We start from the raw sequence: 18,751 nt of genomic DNA on the forward strand, positions 1-18,751 counted from the left end.
TATTTTTTTTATTGAGTTTATTGGTACATTTAGGGATACAGTACAGTTACATTCATTGTTGGGATCATGTACCTTTACATGGCAAGTCTTGATTCTCATTTTTTTCCCCTTACCTCTGCCCTCCCTTCACCCCCTCCTCCCCTCCCCATCTACACTTTATTTTCATCTTTTCATTCTCTCACATTTTTTTCTTTTCCCTTTTTGTTCTTCCCCTACGTATCACACCTTCCCTACACCTTTAGCTCCTTTCCTCCCATTTCTAAATGTCAGTAATCTTATTAGAATCTTATGCATTGTTCTGCATTTTATTATTAAGCCGTAAACCAAACACTCTCAATTCCTTTGTATGCCATACTTTGTTCTCTGTTCTCTGAGGAGTGTCATCACACCTTAGCAAAGCCCTTGAGGGTCTCGCAAGCAGTGCAGTGGACAGAGCCAGCAGCTCAGGACACAGGGATTCCTAATTCCATGAACAGTGGTGGTAGATAAGGTGATCATCGGAGCAAGTACAGTGACTGAAGAGGAACAAGCGGGGCCACACTGGTCTCTAGGACAAATGTTTGTGTGTTTATTATACATGTGTGCTCAGAGGCAGCAGCACCAGAGAGGGGCACAATTCAAACGTGAGCAGTTCTCTATATTTTAAGCCTTCTGCTAAGGCTTGAGAGTCCAGTGCTGTGGTACTTAATCCCATCATGGCACCCAAAACTTCATGGAGGTGAAAATGAGGTGCGTTGTTGGTCTAGTGCTGGGGAGACACAAACAGCACTTACTTCCTCTGGATTCGCCATGAGCCTGGCAGTAATAAGTCATCCCATCACACTCTGAAACTTGGATTTTGATTGCTCTGAGGATGCTTATACCAGTGTCTCTTGGCTCCTGCTGAGACCATCCACAGGCCAGCCCCTTCTGGACCAGGCTGAACTGAAAGGCTCACTTACATACATTCTGGTAAATGTATTGCCACGCTGCTTACCCCAAAGAATGAATGTATTAAAAATGCTACTTGCTGTATTTAGAAAAAAGACTTCATTGTGACTTTATTGTACTGATTATAAAATACTGCTTTGGGAATGGAATTGACAAAATAAAATGCAAAATTACATTAAAAATGAGTTTAAAAGATTAAATGGTTTTTGCTTGTCTTTAAAAGTAGGGTAATGGTGCAGAAGAGTATGGCAAATCAAAAGCAAAAACAAACAAAGAATGTGTTTTACCGTTGTCAGATCAGAAGAGATGAACCCTGACTAGACAGAACTATGTGGAAGAAATAATTTTTTAATCTTTCCATATTAAATAATCTTACTTTCCATTTTTTCCGGGCTGCAAACTTCTTGAATTTCTCCATATTTACTGCTGATGCTTTTCTACTAAGTGCTTGTTGTGTATCTTTAGGCTAAAATGAAAATTCAAGAAAAAAAATTTAGAGCTCTCCAATTACAGAGGTGGGTTGTACGAGAATTTCTTTAAACCTCTCATTACTCCAAATAAGCTTACACATTCACCTTCTTGAAATAATAGTATTACACATTGGCAAAACATGCAAAATGTAGGAACCTAGTCTTAGAGGTAGAACTGTTGTTGTGGGGGTTTAATATTATCCACGCAAACTAGATCTGAAAAGAAGTTGAGCTTGGAGTCAACCCAACTATAATTTTCCATACTGATAACTTGAAGATGGCAAGATTCATGCATATTACGAATCTTTTAAACTTGTGTACTGTCGAGCAATTTCGAGCTGGGGGGAACCTCAGAAGTGTGCAGATTTGGTGATCCCACAGCATTGGAATTCCTGCTACTGCATCTAGCTCAGCAGATGCATTTAGACACTGGGCTCACATCCGAGAGAAAGAAGTAACCCAGACGACTATGGATAGGAGCTTATAGAAGCTCCTCTACTTGTCCCAGCCTGTTCTGGAATGTCACCTTAACGGCGCCATGATTTTGTTCTGTAACTGCCATCCCCGTGATATAAGGGCACAAAGCTAACGGTGTGGCCTGGGTGCAGTACGGATGCAGTGGGACCCCTACAAGGCAGAGCCCAGCGGGGGAAAGTCGGGTCCCTGACACGAGCACTCCAACCCCTCCCTGTCTCTTCCCTCCAGGCACAAAAGGTGGGCAGCTGTGCTCTGCCACATGCTACCCCAGGGACGCCTGCCTCGGGACAGGCCCAAAACAACAGCCCAGTGAGCAAGGACTGAAACCAAGAGCCAAAGTAAGCCTTTTATCTCAGGAATTTTGTCACAGCAACGGGAAACTAACACATCCTCCAACTTTGGTTCTTTTGGTTAGAGGCTTAAGCAGCACTGGTTCTTACGCTCAAGGTCAACACAGGCATCGTAAGCAAGGGGCAGCCACCCACCCTCTTGTGAGGCTGTGGGGTCATTTCCCGTGGACCTCTGGCACGAGGACTTAGTTTTGGTAATGTTCACATTTTTCAAGAGAAGCTGGAAATCCAGATTTAACATAGTATTTACATAGTAGAAATTCACTCAGATTTTTCAAAAATACTGTTTGAACTGTCACCCCCACAGGTCATACCAAGCACAGCTGCTGAGTGAGCCTGACCTTTTCTCACATGCTCGCCAATAGTTTATTTCTCTCCCTCCACCTCTGTGATCACGAGGATGCACTCTAACTTGTCTGTTTTAGCGCATGGCACCAACGGCACACATTACCCTCTGGGCAAGGGCCTCGGCTAGTAGTACTCCAGGACAAATGAGTTCTAGGGGGCCCAAGCCAATGCTCAGAGGAGTGCTAAAGCAGCACGTGACTCACCTTGATCCAGGGATGCTGCAGACTATCCTGGATTGTCATCCTCTTCCTGCAGGGGAGGGAAGGAGGAAGAAAAAAATTACAGTAGCAGACACTAAGGTGGTTTCTGCGCCAGCTCAGCCGACTAAGCAGACACTCTGACAAAAAGCGGTTCAGGACCTAATCCCCAGGAGAAGCATAAAGTAACATGGGTCTGTGTTTCGGTCGTGCACCGTGGAGGGACTGAACGTGCGCTGCAGGGTATGCTGAGCACACTTCTGAGCACTACACAAACAACACTTCCTTCTGATAGGAGGCGTGACGGGGTCTGATGAAGGCGGCTGCATGCAGGGAACACGGCCCAGGCCCCCCAGGATCATGGACACTCACTTCGGATCTTTGACCAGGAGTCTTCTGATGAAATCTTTGGCTAGAGCACTGGTATTACTGAAGTATTCCTCCTCAAATTCATAGTTGACCGCAGACACATTCGCTAACGTTTCTTGCTTAGTGTCCCCAAGAAACGGGGAGGCCCCGCTTAGGCTGTGAGAAGTAGAGTGGGACACAGAACATGAGTGGCCGCCGTGGGTCGTCACTGTGCTCCACTAGTGTCTGGTAAGGGGAGCGGGAGTCAGGTTCCAGTCTGATGCGTGGCAGTCATCTTAGCATTCAACCACATTTTACGGGGCACTGACTGTCAGGGACGCGAGGCCATCCAACACGGCAGACTCATTTAAAAAGTCAGGCTGAAATAGTGTCTAGTAGCTTTAAATAAACCCTTTCGACCTATTTTCCCTGTGGTGATGGATAGCCATGTTTTCCTACAATGGTTACGCTACGGTTCCTAATGATTCTACTGATTCATTTTGAATTTGGGGAAGATATTGAATTAGTATAAATGAAAAATGTTTGGGGTATAAGATAAATGTGTTTACATAAGAGTGTGCACAAGCTGAAAGGACTGACATAGAGCCTCTAGTGAAGAAACGTGATCTCAAAGAAAAGAATACAAGTGGTAGATTTGGTTACTTACAGAATATAGGTTATTACCCCGATACTCCTAGACATAAAAACAAGACAAAAAACAAAAACTACGTCAGAAGAACAGTAAACTAAATCAGAAAGAGAACAACATCAAGGACTTGCTCCTTACCACATGTCCGCCTCGAGACCCAGGGGTTCATAGTTGACTATCTCAGGAGCTAGGAGGAAATAAACATTTCTTTAGCTCGAGAAGGCAGAAAACGGGCAGATTCTCTCTTCGTTTAACAACCAGAAGCATGGACCAGGCACACGCGCTTACAAAAGCTGGGCGAGCTCCGCCAGCACATCATGGACCAGACACAGATTATACAGGAACAAAAACACCTACCAACAAACTCTGGTGTTCCGAATATGTTCTTGAATTCATTTCCAAAGTCAATTTTGTGGGCCAAGCCAAAGTCGATGATTTTAATCCGAGGTTTGGGAACATTTCTATCCAAAAGCATTATGTTCTCAGGCTTAAAAAAAGGAGAGAAAACAAAAAGCTGGAGCATGATGTTGAGGATAAGGTGGTAGAACAGTTCTTCCTTGCTCTTAAAAAAAAAAAAAAGGAAGGGGAGGGGTAGTTCAAAGAGGATACAGGGAAGATAGATGTTTCGGTTTAGGTTCTCCTGGGAGCAGGCTGAGACAAAGGTCTGGGTGCCACAGCTGTGTGCTGGAGGGGTTACCTGGAGACTTGGTAGGGGAAGAGGAGAAAACAGAGGGAAACCGGGCTGGGGATTTAGCTCAGTGGTGCTGCTGTCTGCCTCAGAAGAGCAAGGTCCTGAGTTTGATCCCCACACCACCACCAACAACAACAAAAAAAAGAAAAGAAAAGAAAATAGAAGGAAGCCAGAGTAACAAGCATTCTCATCAAGATGGATGTGACCAGAGTTCAGGCCTTGGGGACAATGTTAATCTAAATGAAACTCAAGGGAGCTGGGGCTTTTCCCTCACCTCCCAACCCCTCACTGTTGAGAAATGTCCCACAGCTATCCACTCATGGAGTTTCCAGCTCCCAGGGTCAGAACAACACCTCATGCAGAGAGTTACAAGTACTGCAAGCTACCCTTTGGGGTGTGGGTTAGTGAGCTCTGGGGGATACAGATGGAGCTCTGCTAGCTCCACTACAGGATGTATGGAGAACACTCTCAGTCCTCTGAAGTCCTTACCTCCTCCGACAGTCCGAGTCACACTGTGCTCCATCTCTTCTCACTGCCTTAAATCGGACTCGAATCTAACAGTGTCACTTCCTGTTGTTCCTGTGTGTGTTTCCTTCCCTAAGAGTACAGACCTCTAACAGCCAGGATCATGCCCTATAAGCCTCCTCACTGGCCTCCGGCCGGTCAAAAACCTCACATAGCCAATCTCAGAGCTGGGTTTGCTCTGTAACCAGCACCAGAGTAAGGTCATAGCCTTTGACTCAGATGTACAGTAGAGCACAAGACCCTTTCTACTGATGGCAACAGCCACAGGTGTATGGAAACCAGGCCCACTGACTGCTGCAGGATGAAAACACCCCAGGAACCAAGAACAGCCCCCTCACTTAAGACCTGACTATAAGACCTTGCTTTTGCCCCAAGGATGCTTGAATATAATGATTAATCTTACATCCTATTCCACAAAAATTTTAGGATTTCCAGCAGTCAGTATGCATTACATGCTTGTCAATCTATGTTACTAGTTCCATTTATTAAACCCATACAGGAAAAAGCATATCTCTTCCAATTGTCTCAATCAACTTTTCTTAGTAAACAAACCACTAGCAGAAGCTTCCTTCTGGCTCCCACTCTCAGCAACGTACCTTAAGATCGAAGTGGGCAATCTGAAGGGAGTGCAGGTAGTAGACGCCGTTAAGAATCTGCTTGAGAAATTCAGTCGCTTCCTCTTCGGTCAGAGATTCCTTTTCAGCTAAGAAGTCAAAGAGTTCGCCACCTGCAACACTGAAAACCCAGAAGCAGAGTTTCCTGGTGACAAATCTGCCCTACAACGACTCTTCTTTCCTGCACTTACTGGGATGCCCACATCTCAGACAGAAGCAGCAAGATGTGCCCAAACCAGAGCCAGCCTTCTCTGCCTTCTGAGAACTGCTCATCAGGTGGTGCTTGAAAGAACTCCGGCACAACTTGTCTGAAGTGTCAGTGTTTGCAAATGAGAGGACGAAGAGCAAGGTATCTATCTTTAAAATCGTTTTAATTAAATGTGCTTAGAGGTCTTAACTCAGGAATGGGAAAAAAAGGCTACATACCAGTCTTGTACAGGATTTATAGAACAAATTGTACTATCTCAATTAGATAGCACCTAGAAAGTTTATAACCTTTATGTTAATCAATTTTTTTTCAAACCAATTACAAGTGGGCTCACAAGAATTTTCTTTCGGTTTATTATTAGTTATATGTAAATGTATGTATTTATAAAAGTGATTGATAAAAATCACATCTAGTACTGATTTAAGAAATGTTTTTGTTAGCAAGAATAAATTCACACAAGATTGAAATATACATGGCTTGTCTGTCTCCCCGGCCAGACTGAAGGGCAGTGGTCAGTGCTCCCCAGCCATGGGCACTGTTATGTTTTACCCCAGCACAGTGCCAAGCATAGAGCAAATGCTCAGAACTGTTCTACCTAGTGGCAGAGGAACAAACTCCCCTAAAAACATTATACTAGTGATTAACGGCAAAACAGAGAACTTTTAATAAGAGTTTTTATAAATTAATCTTAACAAGTTCCACCGTATATTCACAGCATGATAATTAAGTGCAGCATTGTTTGTCTTTCTCCTGGCAAGACAGACTCAGAAACATAGACACACCTACCAGATCAACACCCATCTGGAGTAAGAGAACCGGGACTCGTGAAATTAAGCAAAAGCAGTTTTTTTTAAAGAGTTTCAGATCCTTCTGACCCTTCAAATCCATGCCTGTCCTGATGGGCACAGCCAGGGTCTGCCAGCTTCAGAATGGCACGGGAGCGCCTTAGAAATGCAGACAGTGGGCCTTACTTCCGGCCTTGTGCATGGGGCGCTCCAGGAATGGGGACTAGGAAATTCAGCACCTTAACAAGTGCTCCAAAAGCAGAATAATTTTCCAAATGTGAATTCCATGCTACCTCTGTGAAGCTTCCCTCAGATTTGCCCAGGGTGAGCTGTCTCTCCTAGTCCCGCACTCAATCTCGAGGGCCTGGCAGAAGTAGGGAACGCTCCTGAAAAGAAATGGTCCTCAGGCCTCCTCCCTGGGGACAGCCCAGGAGCTGAGCCTAGCTGGGATGCTCAGGAGTCCGCGTGGGCAGCAGAGGCCTGCAGAAGGTGTGCGCCCCACGTGGGGCAGACTGCCTCTTCTTCCTGCACCCGCAGCCTTGTGCTGGGCAGACACAGCCATGTCTTAACCATGCATCCTCTACTGTTTCCGCACTCAGCAACGTGAGTGAGGCCGTTTCTCATCTTGCTACTCCTAAGGACATGAGGAGAGGGAATCCTTCTACTACAGGGGACAAAAGGAAACCAGGAGATTGGGAGCCAACCGCCCACGACAGAGGTTTGACTGCCTGCTTGCTCTCTGGCTCTCTTGCACATGTCCAAGCGTGTGTGGCCCTCATCACTCATACAGAGGGCAGCATGGCGTCGGCACCTCTAGGTTTGAATCTTAGTTCTGTCACAGCTGACCCTAAGACCTGCAGGCTTTCCTTCCCCTCCAAGCCTCATTCCCCGCCAAACAGAGGACCTATTTCTTTGAAACTTATGAAGATTAAAGTCATAGCAATAGATGGATGCACAGTACGGCCGCAGGGCACAAGGTGAGGTCTGAAGAGCGAGAGCTAACGACGCTCTGAGAAAGGGGTGGTCTGCGCAGCACACTGCGACACACACCTGGGCAGGCGGCAGCACAGCAGCCTCTGCCGCTCTCCACCCTGGCTCAAGCTGCTGTGGTCAGAAGTGACCCGGACTTCCCAGGGGGAGAGGAGGGGTGTGGGGCTGTGGGAAGAGAAGGAAGGGCAAGGGGAAAGTATGGAGAGGAGGAGGAGGAGGGAAGAGAAGAGGAGGAGGAGCAGAGTGATGGCAGAGACTCCCTTTGAGACCATGGTACCTGCTCCTCCTACCGACCGCTCATGCACAGACTGTGCTCTTACAAAGACCCACGCATTTTCCTCACCGTGAAAAGCGGCTGGGGTTCAGCTGCCCGCAGCTGGGGCGATCTCACAGCACATAAACAGCCGTGGTCCTGGAGTCTCCCTAGGAGCTCCACGTCCAACCCTTCTGGCCCATCAGGCCACCACAGCTGTCCCGGCCCTGGCTCTGGCCCTCCATACTGGCTGCTTTCCCACGCTAAGCTCCACCTTCTTCAGCTCAGGAATCTCATTCTCCTGGTAGTTCTGGCCTCCAAGCTGAAGGGACCTCAAATCAATCCTGCTAGGTTACTCAGCCTCACCAAGATGCAGAATCCTTTTGAATAAAAGTAGGTAGAACAATCACATCCAACAGAGTTGGTCTGGGGTTCCAGAACGGAGCGAGGCTCACTAAACGCTGATGTCCTTTTTCCCATGTGGCTTTGAACTGGGTTTCTTCTTACGGCAGCAGTGGTGTGCTGCAATGCTCTGTGCGGGCTCTGTGGGGCTGCCATGGGGTGAAGCCTGTTCCCAAGATGCCCTATGCCCACAGCGTCACTTCAAGCTGCCTGCACGGTGTCAGCAGCTACGGAGTTGGGAAGGGATGTGTACAAGCAGCTTTGCACCCTCCGTGGCTGCCTGTGGCACAGCACTGCCCATGGTGGCACTGTGTGTGCCCAAAGATGACCCTAGCAGACCGTCTGCATGTGCCCTTGCCGCTCTCCCTCGACTAGGACCCCACTTCTGGAACCTCACAGGCCCTGCAATCACTTTGGCCAGTGAGGCACAGCAGAGGTGGCTCTGGGGAGAGGTCCTTCCCAGGCCAGCTGGCCTTCACCTCACCTTCTGAATCCCTCATGCAAGACGTAATAACTGCAATTATCCCCAAGCCACTGTGTGTGGAAAAAGCCTGGAAAAAGAGAGGCCCACAGGGGAAGAGGCCAAAGGATGGTGACCAAGGAAGGCACCTTGCAGGACTCTCCATTCCGGCGGGGCCATGCAAGCCACAGACTGTCCATCCGAGGCCTTCCAGAACTCCTTGTCCCTCCCCAATTGTGAGCAAAATAAGTTACCATGAGCACCAACCCAGTGCCACTTCTCTGAAAGACCTGCTGTCCCCACTGCTGAGTGTGGTTCAGACTTCACCTCCTCCACAGTTCACGACTGCTTCAGAGAGCCCCCAGACTCAAGTCACAGCTTCCCCAGAAGCCATGTCCAACAGCGGATCAATGCGAGAGCGAGAACATTCCTCTACAAAGGGCCACATACTAAAGACTGTAAGCTCTGTGGCCCGTACAGCTGCTGCTGAAATCTTCTGTTCTGTGAATGCGGTACGAATGCAGCCATGCAAATATATGGATGTAGCTGTGTTCCAATACAATTTTACTCATAAAAGCACACGCCCACTTGAATTTTGCATGGGCAGTGATTTACCAACTCATGATATAAAGAACAAATCATCTCTGCCCAACCCGCACAGCTCTCCAGGGCCATTCTAGCTCCTGAACTGCTTGTTGGCTTCCAGCCGACCCTGCAAGACAGCTCAACTTGTCCATCCCATCTCTGCTCCATTCTCCTCTCCAAGTCCAGACCCTAAATACAGATCCCAAAAAAACACTTGCACAAACTGTGTTCACCTCAGTCTGCTTTCCAGAACTCAGCCTACAGAGCAGGCTTACCCTTCTCTGGGGCCGGTCATCTCATGCCTGTTCAGTCTCCATGTGTGAGCGACTCAACCTCACAGCTTCCTGGCCCTAGGCATAAGGACCAGGAAAGCTTGGAGCCCCTTAAGTCAGGGACCAGGACTGTAAAGCAGCAGAGCCAAAAATAGGGGGCATCCGCTGATCCTTTCATTCTCCTCAGCTATCCTGCTGAAGACTTCACGCTGCTCAGGTTGTAGTCCACACTGCGGCTCACCCACGGGGTCACAGACACCAGGATGAACAGCGCTTTCATCTGAAGAGTGCCTGCACTGAAAGCCATGTACATGCACGCGCACGCACACACACACACACACACACACACACACACACTCATCCTTCTTTATTCTTACTGTGCTTCATCTCTATTGATGAACTTACCTCCTTTATTCCGGTTACTCAACTACCTCCTTGGCAGCACAGGAAGGCAGATGTGTTAGGCATGAACGTCTGATTATAAAGCCATTAGCGTCAATAAAAATAATTGAAATCAGATGATTTCAGCAAAGATCTAGAAACATGATAACGACTGTTTAACAGCTGACCTCCACTCAGTCCCTCAAATCTCAGAATGGAGAAGATGACTCTTTTCTACACAGGCGTTTCCACATACACGTTCAGAATCAACTTGAATGCTCGAGAAGTTGCTGCTGAGGCACGCACGGTGGTGCACGCCTGTAGTCTCAGCACTCTTGGAGGTTGAGGCAGGAGGACTACGAGTTCAAGCTCAGCCTGGGCAAACTGGTGAAACCCTATCTCAAACAAAAGTTTTTGCTGAATATGTTAACAAGGAAATAGATAAAAACTTTAGTACTTTTTGTTCTACATTCTATGTTTTGTTTGAGAGAAGGAAAACTCTGACGGAAATTTTTCTCATGGAAGCAGAGATGGGGATTCTGTGCAGCAGATTTAGCACCACCCTTATTTAACCTTCCAGTGTATTAGGTCTTTCAGTAAGAAAGCTTTAAATTCCAGCATAATGTGGAAGTTCTGCAAAATGCATATTAATTAGCATTTGCTATTTTCACCAAAAGCTAGAAAAATGAAGATTTCTTCTCTTCCCTGAAGAGAAACAACAAAGCTCTTCTCAAGTTAAGCCATAATAGAACCTAATTAGGATATCTCACAGCTTTAAAAATAAAGTGGACTTTCTGGGTAGTATGTACAGAAATGAGTTCGAGGAAATTGCACTAAAAATATTCCCAGTTATTGCTACTGCAGGCCTTCAACTTCCATATTAAAACACTATAAAGAATTTCTGACTCTTGATAGAAGTAGTCCAAAGATATGACAAGACTTGACTCTGTACCAGCTCTGGTCCAAATAAATAGCCAACCATTCCTGGCTACATGCTAATTAGCTGAGGCCGATTTAAGACAACTGGTGGGATCCTTCAGTATTGGGGTACATTTCCCCATTTGGGGTCACACACCAAGTATGTGGGGTGGTGACTGGAAGGCAATGAAACAAATCAGGAATCACACATGCTTCCTGGGTCTGGGGCTCGAGCTGTTATGGCTTGTGTTTTGATGCCCCCCCCCAAGCCCCACGTAGTCATAGGTGAGGCTTTCTCAGAGGTGGCTGGATCTAGAGGGTGCGATGTTTGGATTAAGGGTGTGTGGTTACTAAATCAGTATACCCATTGGTTTGGCACTGCCCTAATCCTGGTAGCCTGGATACAATATAAGGGACAAAGAGAGGCTTGTCTTCTCCCTTGCTTGCTTGCTTTTGCTGTTGTTTGCCCATCATGGACTGTTTCTTCTCTGCACTGCCTGTCTGTAATGCTGCCTTGGAGCCAGCTGATTATGGACTGAAACCTTTACAAACTGTGCACTAAATAAACCCTTCCCGCTTTAATTCTGGCAGATATTTTTGTCTCAGCGATGAGAGAAAAATAACTAAGACAGAATGTGGTACCAGAGAAGTGGGGTCCTTGCTATGACTATACCTGACCATGTGGTTTCAGGAGCCTTTGGGACTGGCTTGTAGGAAGATTTTCAAAAGGTTTGGTGATGCCAGCTCAAAAAGCAGAGTTGGGACAACTTAGGCTGTATTTGATGGAAGATTCTGGTCAGAGCTCAGAAAACCAGAGGCTGATAGAAATCCTGTCAGTAAACACTAGGCTCAAGAGATTTCTGCTAGGAAGGACTACAGTAGCTTTTGGACTCCAGTCTACATGTGTTGTATCTTTGCGGAAAGTTTGCCTGCATTTTCCTAGTGTCCAGAGATTTTACATGAGACTAAGACTAAGGGCGGTGGACCAGTTAACCTGATAGAAGAAATTTCATGGCAGTCTAATGTTAAGGCAGTGGCCTGGCTGCTGTTGGGGGCTTTTAGCCAGATTTATGTTGAGAATCAAGAGCAAACTGCGCACTAGAATGATTTAAAAACATTTTGAGTTTGGCCAGAAAGGAAAATCTGGTAAAGCTGTGGATTGCAGAAATAGAGCAGAGATCTTGATTGCTGAGAAGGAAAAGAACAGAAAAGATGGCCTGAGGCTACAACAAGCAGCAGGACTCCACCATTTGCAGCCTCAAAACTGCAAAAGTGAAAAACTTTCCTTTGACAAGAGAGCACCAGAGCACCATGTTCCAGAATGGTGCCAGCCCAGGGAAGTTGTTCCTCGAGGATTTGTTTCATAGGCACCGGAAAGAAAGAAGAAAATGGCTAAGAAAGAAAGAAGCCTGGGTACTGCTTCAGTTGGCAGCAAACCTTGGCATCACCCACTATATGGTGCCAGTTTTAGGGCCAGGCAGAATGCGAGAGTTGTGGGGTTGGGAAGGCTCCACCCAGACTTCAGAAGGCCTGGGAGGCTGGGCAGGGCGCCCCTGAGAGCGGCTATGAGTGTGAAGATGAAAGCGCAGTGGAGACCCCAGAAGTCTGGAGAAGACTGGAATGCGGGCCATCTGAGGAAAACTGTAAGGAGCGGGTGCAGCTGGCCCAAGAGAGAAGTACGGGGCAGGGCCGCCCAAGACCCCTGGAGTTTGCAACTTGCCATAGGTTGCCAGGGATGCTGGAAGTGGAACTGTGGGACTTAATGTAGGCTCTGCCAGGTTTCAGTCTTGCTTTGCTCCCATTCCTTGCTCCCCCCGGATCGTAGTTTTTGGAATGGAAGTGTCTACCTTATGCCACTGAATGTTGAAGTGTTTAACTTTCTTTTCATTTGTACAGATACCTGCAGCTAAGAATCTGCCTTAAATCTCAAAGAAGACTCTGGACTTGGACTTTTCTAGCAATATTGAAACTGTTAGGACTTTAACAATTCTTAGATATGAACTAAATATACATGGGCTTTTGGGGGACCAAGGTAGGGATGCTATAGCTTGGGTATAGATGTTCCCTCAAAGCCTCATGTGGTCATAGGTGCGGTTCTTTAGAGGTGGCTGAATGTGGAGGGTGTGATGCTGGGATTAAGGGTATGTGGTTAAGAAGTCAGTACTTCAATTGGTTTGGCACCCTCCTAACCCCATTAGCCTGGATACAATATTTGGGACAGAAAGAGGCTTGTCTTCTCCCTTGCTTGCTTTTACTATCTTCTGCCCGCCATGAAATGTTTCTCTTCTGTGATCTCCCTCTACCAAGCATCCTTCCTTGGAGCCAGCCAATTATGAAATGAAACCTCTATAAACTGTGCGCTAAATAAATCTTTCCTCCTTCAAATTTGGGTGCCAGGTATTTTGTCTCAGGAATGAGAGAGAAGTAACTAAGCCACATGCTCAGAATCCTGCCCCCTAATCTGCACACTCTGGGAGATGGTGTGCCCACAAGGGACCCCAGACTCCAACTCTGGTCTGAGGTGTGGGGTGCCTGAAAGGGAGGTATCCTCACTTCTGATTCTCAACTTTGCTAACTGTAAATGAGAAGACTGAACAACTATGTCAAGTACTTCTTTAATTTTGGTGCACCTCATGATAATTGGGAAAATTTTTAATGCAATTTCCTACTTCCTGAGTAGGGCTCAGAATCTATATTTAATGAGGAATCCCAGTGCACATGGACCACTTCTGAGAGGCTGATCTCTCATCTCCTTCTCAAGTTCTACGATCCAGCATGTGGCGAAGCCACTTGTGTCTACCACGCTGGTATTTCCTTACGAGGGCATAGCTGGTGTGCATTTCCCAGGGCCCTTGACTCAAATCCAGGACCATCTCTGGCCAACGAAATACCGAGTGCAGTGAAGTATGCACTTCAGACCTCACCTCTAACACATCCCACATGACCTCCACTCACATTTTCACTTTTCTCTTCGGCCATCTAAACACAGATAAACAGTAGGAGATTTCAAGAAAGACCAAGAGAAGCAGAGATCAGACGTAAAAGAGATACGGATCCCTGAGCCACTGCATGGAAGACAGCCACCCAGCCTGTCACACGTACAAACTAGAGTTAGAAATAAATCTTATTATGTTGACCCACTGAGATTTTATGGCTGTGTTCCCTCTGCTCTGAATACAGATATATTCGGTCAGAAATATATAACACTGTAAACCATCATTAAAAATAAAAGTAACCGATGTAAAGCACAGAACACACTGTTGCGGTTATGTACTGCTGTGCAACAAATCTCCCCAGAATGTCAGTGGCTTTTGACCTGATCAAGTGCCTCTTCCTGAAATTTCTTTAGATGCTCTTTAGATGTCTTTAGATGTTCTGTCCATCTGGGCTAGTTGGCCTTCTGCCTATTGGCAGACTATTCACAAAGTCACACAGCATCAAAAGTGTGCTAGAAGCTCACCCAATTTCAGGCAAAGAAGGCTCAGAGTGGACATATGGGTGGAGAATTTCAGGATCTGGATAAGCATGGAGAACAGAAAATAATGCTGGAGCCACTGAAAATACAGTGTCGCAGTGGCTGTAAGAGAAATGCACACTTTGAAAGTTTAGGTCTAGGTAGTATACTAGTTTGTTAGGTCTGTACTAACACAGCATCATAAAATAGGTGGTGAGAAATAACACAATTTATTATCTCAGAATTCTAGAGAAGTTCAAAATCTGAGTCTCGGCTGGGCCTTTCTCCCTTGGAAGTCTTTTGGGCAACCTTTCTTCTCTCTTGCCAGCTTCTGGTGGTTTTTCAGAGACCTGTGATGCTGCTTGGCTTGCTAATGGTGACTCCAGCTCTCTGCCTTCACTGCGTCTCTTCCTCAGGCTGTGTCTGTGTCCAAAGTCCCCACCTTTCTAAAGGACACCAGCCACAATGCATCGGGACCTACCCAGTGACTTCACTTTACCTGTTCACATATTGCACAGGTCCTGCTCCCACATACTACCATCTTCTGAGATCCAAGGAGTTAGAACCTCAACATATTTTGGGGGTGGGAGAGGGGAGCCTCCCAACCAACCCATAACAGTAGTTGTTCTCAGCCTGCGAGTGAAACATGACAGATAACTAGAGACTCAGGAAAAAGAGAAAGCAACTTATGGGAGGGATATTGAGATTTCAGAGAAGTCTCTCATAGCCTTACATTTGAATTGTTCTGTGCTTTTCATTGGATACTTAATAAGGAAGGGTTCAATCATGCGATGTCAAAATAATCTTAAAATGTAGGTCAGAAAAATGAGATGGGAAATCCAAACTAGGTCATAAAATTGTATCAGCAATTTCCCCAAACATTTTGAGATGATTTTTCTTTTAAACATAACTATCCTGATGTCAGCATGGGAAGAAATGAGGTGGTATCCAATCACCTCTAAATAAACTAAAAAACAAAATGCAGTGCTCCCTTGCTGTTTAGTTGTATTTAACTTTTTCTTATTAATCTAGGCCAGTGGTGGTGAACCTGTGGAACATGTGCTATTTGATTTTAAGACAAAAGATATTAATGTTATGAGTTGTTTTTTCCAAACTGAAACCTGCACCAGTGGCACCTTGCAATATGCAAGTGTGTTCTGGGTTAGGGTTTGAGTGCTCATCTCTGAAAGGTTCACCATCACTGACCTAGGGGAAGTCTTGAAAGACTTTCTCATTTTCTCTCATATTCTAATGTAAACATCTTGCATCACTGAGCACCTCATTAAATGAAAAACTGAAGCTGAGGTGTACGAAGGAAAAGATGAAATACAATGCATTCCTTTTACATTTTAGAAACAGTTATGAACTTATGGTTGGAAACATTTAAATACCCCTCTCAAAGAAAGGTCTGAAAATGCCATTCTCTCCTCATGTACTGGGTTGCTCCCAAGTCAAACGAATGTCATAAAAGGAGTTCTTAATATTGAGGCCTCCTCTACATGAACTCTATTTCCTTTGAATCAAAAAATGCAAACTGTAACTGAAAACACAGTTTGGCTTTAATCTCAAATTCAAGTTCAAGTTAAACAAGTGAAAAGGAGTTCTGAAGATTCTCATGGAAAAGCATGCCTGGCACTCCCATGCATGGAACGGATGAGCTTTCATTTCAGAGACTTTGTATATAAAGGAGAAAGGAACTTGTCTGAAAGTCTCCAAAGGCAGAATATTGCTCAGTGATTAAAGATATTGGAAGTAACATCCTGAATTTAAATTGGCTCTGTGATCTCAGGTTAAGTTACTTTCTGAGGAACAATTTGTTAGTCTATAAAATGAGAATATTAACACCTACGGTTCATTATACTGATGGGGATGACTAAGGATACCATGACTTAGGATCCAAGAGCCTGGCACATGGTGAGGGTATTAATATACTTGGGACAATCTTTGGACTCAATTCCTTTCAGCCATAGGTCTCTGTGTAAGAAAACCCTTGGAATTACCCTCTACGTACCCCTTGCCCAGATACTAAGCATAGTGTGTGCCTCCAGTGTTGGCAGTCACACTAGCAACAAAAAAAGGCCACACGGCCTTCAGTTAAAGGATATAGAAATTTCCGGTGTCCATGTGTGGCCAGCTTGGCGTCAAGTCCTCTTGAGGACTCCCCTCTGGTCACAGTCCCTGTAAACCTTTTGCCTGAACGGCATTCTGCTTGTCTTCTGTACTTCCCTTCATGTACTTGGGAAGACTGGAACTAAGACTTTGTGAGAGTGGGGAATGAGGAGAGAAAGCAGAGTCACACCGAATAGACCGCCATGACTTTAAAGCATGGGTGTGGTGTGGCCAAAGTCCCTCCTACTACCCCTGGCCACCTCCCCTTTCTCCTGCACCTCATAGATGCTCTCAGGAACATCTAGGCCCCTGAGTCCAGAGGGAGGATATAGGCTTGCTGGTTCCCTTTTCAGTAGCCCTTCCCTTTGGAAAGAGCTGAGCCTCTGTCTGGTCTCTTTACAATGGAGTCTCCTTTAAAAACGTCAGAACAGTTACTATAAAAGTGAAGCTGTTTCTGACCATCTGCCCTCCTTTCCAGTCCTGGCCACCCTCCTATCCACCTCACCCAAAACAAGCACTGTTATGAATATGGTGTAGAACTCCTGGAACTTAGATTTCTAAGTAGTCTATGAATTACATGACATTGTTTCATGTGTATTTTAAAGACATAAATCATGTCAGACTGCATGCATCAATAGGCAATTTGCTACTTTAGCGCAGCCATGTCCTTTGTTACAGGCAGTTTCACTGCTATCTCCTGCTTACCTGGGTATCAAGGGCAGTGCATTTGGCCATCGCCTGACTGATGGGCTTCGTGTTTTGCCAGATCTTCACAATCACAATCTATGAAGCAGTGAATTCTTTCTGCACCCACTACAGTTTTTCTAGGCCCCAGGATATGCAGCCCATTGTGGAATGTCTGGGTCACAAATTATGCTTGGTAATATAGGTTATGCTGGATCAACTTACTTTTTGATCAGCACTCTGCAAACACTCCACTGGTTCACAAGACCACTTGCTTTTTATTATTACTTTTGGTCAATTTGACAGGTGAATAAAATAATGATTATTTTAGGAGACATTTCTTTTTTAGTAACAATGCTAATAATCTTTCACGTTTATTTTATTTGAGGGGTATAAGGGTTTTCTATGCCTATTATCCATTTTCTATTGAATTCTCATTGTTTTTGTTTTTAATTTTAATTGATTGCATTCCTTATATAGTCTGGATACTAAATTGTGTTCTCTTATGTATTCCAAACGTTTTCTGCCAATGTGTCATTTGCTTTTCAACTCTGCTTAAACTGACATCTTATTAAAAGGAAGTTTTAAATTTGGATGCAAACATTGGTGTTTTTCTAAACCAAGTGGGAGAACAGGTGGGATTTAGTAGCTGCGTGAACTAGGACAAAGTATTTCATCTTTCTGTGCTTGTAAACACGAAGCACGGTTGTCTGTGAACAGAGCAGATGAAATCTCACATTTTTCCTCAGCACCACTTTTCCTCCCCCAAGTCCCCACACGCTTCTATATCAGGAGCTCCTTGAAGGCAGCATTACACCCTCCGGATTCTTTGAGCCTATCACAGTGGGAAGCCAGGGCTCCTCACAGCCAATTACACGCATCTCCTCCTAACTCCACATTTGGTGACACACTGGCAGCTGGAAACTGGCCGTGGGGGAGGAACTGTGTCCTGGAAACAGGCAAACATAAATCCCGTGGAGAACCGCTCCTCACCGTTTAGCAGCATACCACAGACCTGAGTCACTGAGAGCTGCTGCGTCTACAGATGGACGACTCAGGATGGGAAATCCCTTCTTCTACAGACCTAAAATCTATCCTTGGTAACACAGGTCTTCATGTTCCTCACAGAACAAAGGCCGAAAAGCGTTCGGGGAGGTTTTTTTTTTTTTTTTTTTTTTTTTCCCTGTGTGACAGTTGCAACTATTTGCCTCTGCTACATATTCTTTGATTTTCTTAATTCATTTAGAACTTTACACACATTTTTTTCTCAAGCACTACACATAAAACAGGTGTCAGTCTTTGGTACATGTTATGGGTTAGATCACGAATAGCTCTCTAAACTCCCATGGGCTTGCTGACTGGATCATGGGAGCGCTGCAGCTGACCTGCTGTTAAAAGGTAGGGCCTGGGCCTGGGATGTAGCTCCGTGGTTCTGCTGCCTGCCTCACAAGCAGAAGGACCCAAGTTCGATCCATGGTATCAAAAAAAACCAAAAATTCATTTGGAACCACAAGAGACCTAGAATAGCAAAAGCCATTATAGGCAACAGTCACATGGCACCAGGTGTAACAATTCCCAATTTGAAACTATACTACAAAGCCACTGTGATAAAATCAGCATGGTACTGGCAAAGAAATAGGCCTGAGGATCA

The 18,751-nt window shown here is 45.5% G+C and overlaps 1 protein-coding gene across 2 annotated transcripts in view; it reads right to left on the reverse strand.

Annotated features, from left to right (window-relative positions):
* Dapk1 (death associated protein kinase 1) overlaps positions 1 to 18,751 on the reverse strand; it is a 187,770-nt gene that overhangs the window by 61,182 nt on the left and 107,837 nt on the right. For both annotated transcript variants that reach the window (XM_010605507.3, XM_010605508.3), the window contains 7 exons: positions 5,582 to 5,720; positions 4,127 to 4,256; positions 3,908 to 3,956; positions 3,788 to 3,814; positions 3,145 to 3,297; positions 2,779 to 2,824; positions 1,307 to 1,396 (listed from right to left, as the gene is read on the reverse strand). In XM_010605507.3, coding sequence (XP_010603809.1) covers positions 1,307 to 1,396; positions 2,779 to 2,824; positions 3,145 to 3,297; positions 3,788 to 3,814; positions 3,908 to 3,956; positions 4,127 to 4,256; positions 5,582 to 5,720 — 634 coding nt within the window. The remainder of the gene's footprint in view (positions 1 to 1,306; positions 1,397 to 2,778; positions 2,825 to 3,144; positions 3,298 to 3,787; positions 3,815 to 3,907; positions 3,957 to 4,126; positions 4,257 to 5,581; positions 5,721 to 18,751) is intronic.

The sequence above is a fragment of the Fukomys damarensis genome, unplaced genomic scaffold (assembly GCF_012274545.1).
Source record: "Fukomys damarensis isolate Sample0158 unplaced genomic scaffold, DMR_v1.0_HiC HiC_scaffold_4, whole genome shotgun sequence".
In the NCBI taxonomy this organism is placed as follows: Eukaryota; Metazoa; Chordata; class Mammalia; order Rodentia; family Bathyergidae; genus Fukomys; species Fukomys damarensis.